At 45.7% G+C, this 1,028-nt stretch overlaps 1 protein-coding gene across 1 annotated transcript; it reads right to left on the minus strand.

The window, feature by feature from the left end:
• Positions 1-17: 17 nt before the first annotated feature.
• On the minus strand, positions 18-1,021 carry LOC119591945 (1-acylglycerol-3-phosphate O-acyltransferase Pnpla3-like). Its single transcript, XM_037940699.1, has one exon. It carries the CDS (start codon positions 940-942, stop codon positions 169-171), a length of 774 nt encoding a protein of 257 aa, XP_037796627.1. The 5' UTR covers positions 943-1,021; the 3' UTR covers positions 18-168.
• Between the last annotated feature and the right edge of the window lie 7 nt (positions 1,022-1,028).

Consider the following 1,028-nt stretch of genomic DNA (forward strand, 5'->3'; position numbering starts at 1 on the left):
AGCAAAATGATTTTTTTAAAAAACAATTTTTAGAAGGCTGTCTAGGTTATAAATCTCATGGTCCATACAAATTAAAATACAGAGTGGACACCTACACCCATGCCTTTACTGCCCTCAGGCATGAAAATATAAACATTCCTCTTTCGCACCGAACACAACAATTTAAGCTCATGCAGACAAAGGGCCTGTCTTTTGACTTGTTTTTGCCTTCAGAAAGGAGTAAGCATCCCAGTAGCCCTCCTGATAAGCGTCTTCTAAGGTCTCGATGGGAGGAGGCTTTAGGGACTGTACAAACCTCAGGATGTTGGTGGGGTTTATGGCCACTGTCTCATTAGCAATGGTCAGGTAAGGGGAGTTTTCCTTCTTGCTCCTGGGGCAGATGTCAATCTTCCCCTCAAATGGGCCGATGGATATGCATGGCTGGCTTGGTATTGGGAGGTTGTTAGTGAAGCCACCATCCATGTACCTCTCTCCACGAAATGAAGGAAAACGATAGCCAGAGAAGACAGGGATAAAACAAGAGCAGACGAGGCACTGGATCAACTCCTCTCGTGATGTCCAGTTTGAGATTATGACATTCTGGCCGTCCTTAATTCTTGTGAGCGAGACAAAGAGTCTGTCGTTAGCCCGCAGGTGGGCGTCAGGGGGCAGGGCTTCAAATCCCTGGTTGAGATAATCAGAGACATTGAACTTGGGACTGAAGGGACCCAGCTTCCACCTCTGGGCTTCCTTGGCTGTCTCCAAGAAGTTGGCCTTCACAAAGTTAAGAGGGACATCACACACTACACAAGCTGCCAAAAGGGAGCCAGCTGATGCTCCAGAAACCTTTGCTGTCTGCAGCAAGCGAGGCCATTGCTTCTGTAAGCACTCCAAGGCACCAACCTCATACAATGCCAGGAAGCCCGATCCAGACAGAGCCACGCATACTTCCCTAGAATACATTGCAAACACAATACAGCTATACAAGATGTAATGATACCAATATCAATGTAATTTTAAAAAAAATAAAAAGATACTAGACTTATGAT

Source organism: Penaeus monodon, chromosome 29 (assembly GCF_015228065.2).
Source record: "Penaeus monodon isolate SGIC_2016 chromosome 29, NSTDA_Pmon_1, whole genome shotgun sequence".
Classification (NCBI taxonomy): Eukaryota; Metazoa; Arthropoda; class Malacostraca; order Decapoda; family Penaeidae; genus Penaeus; species Penaeus monodon.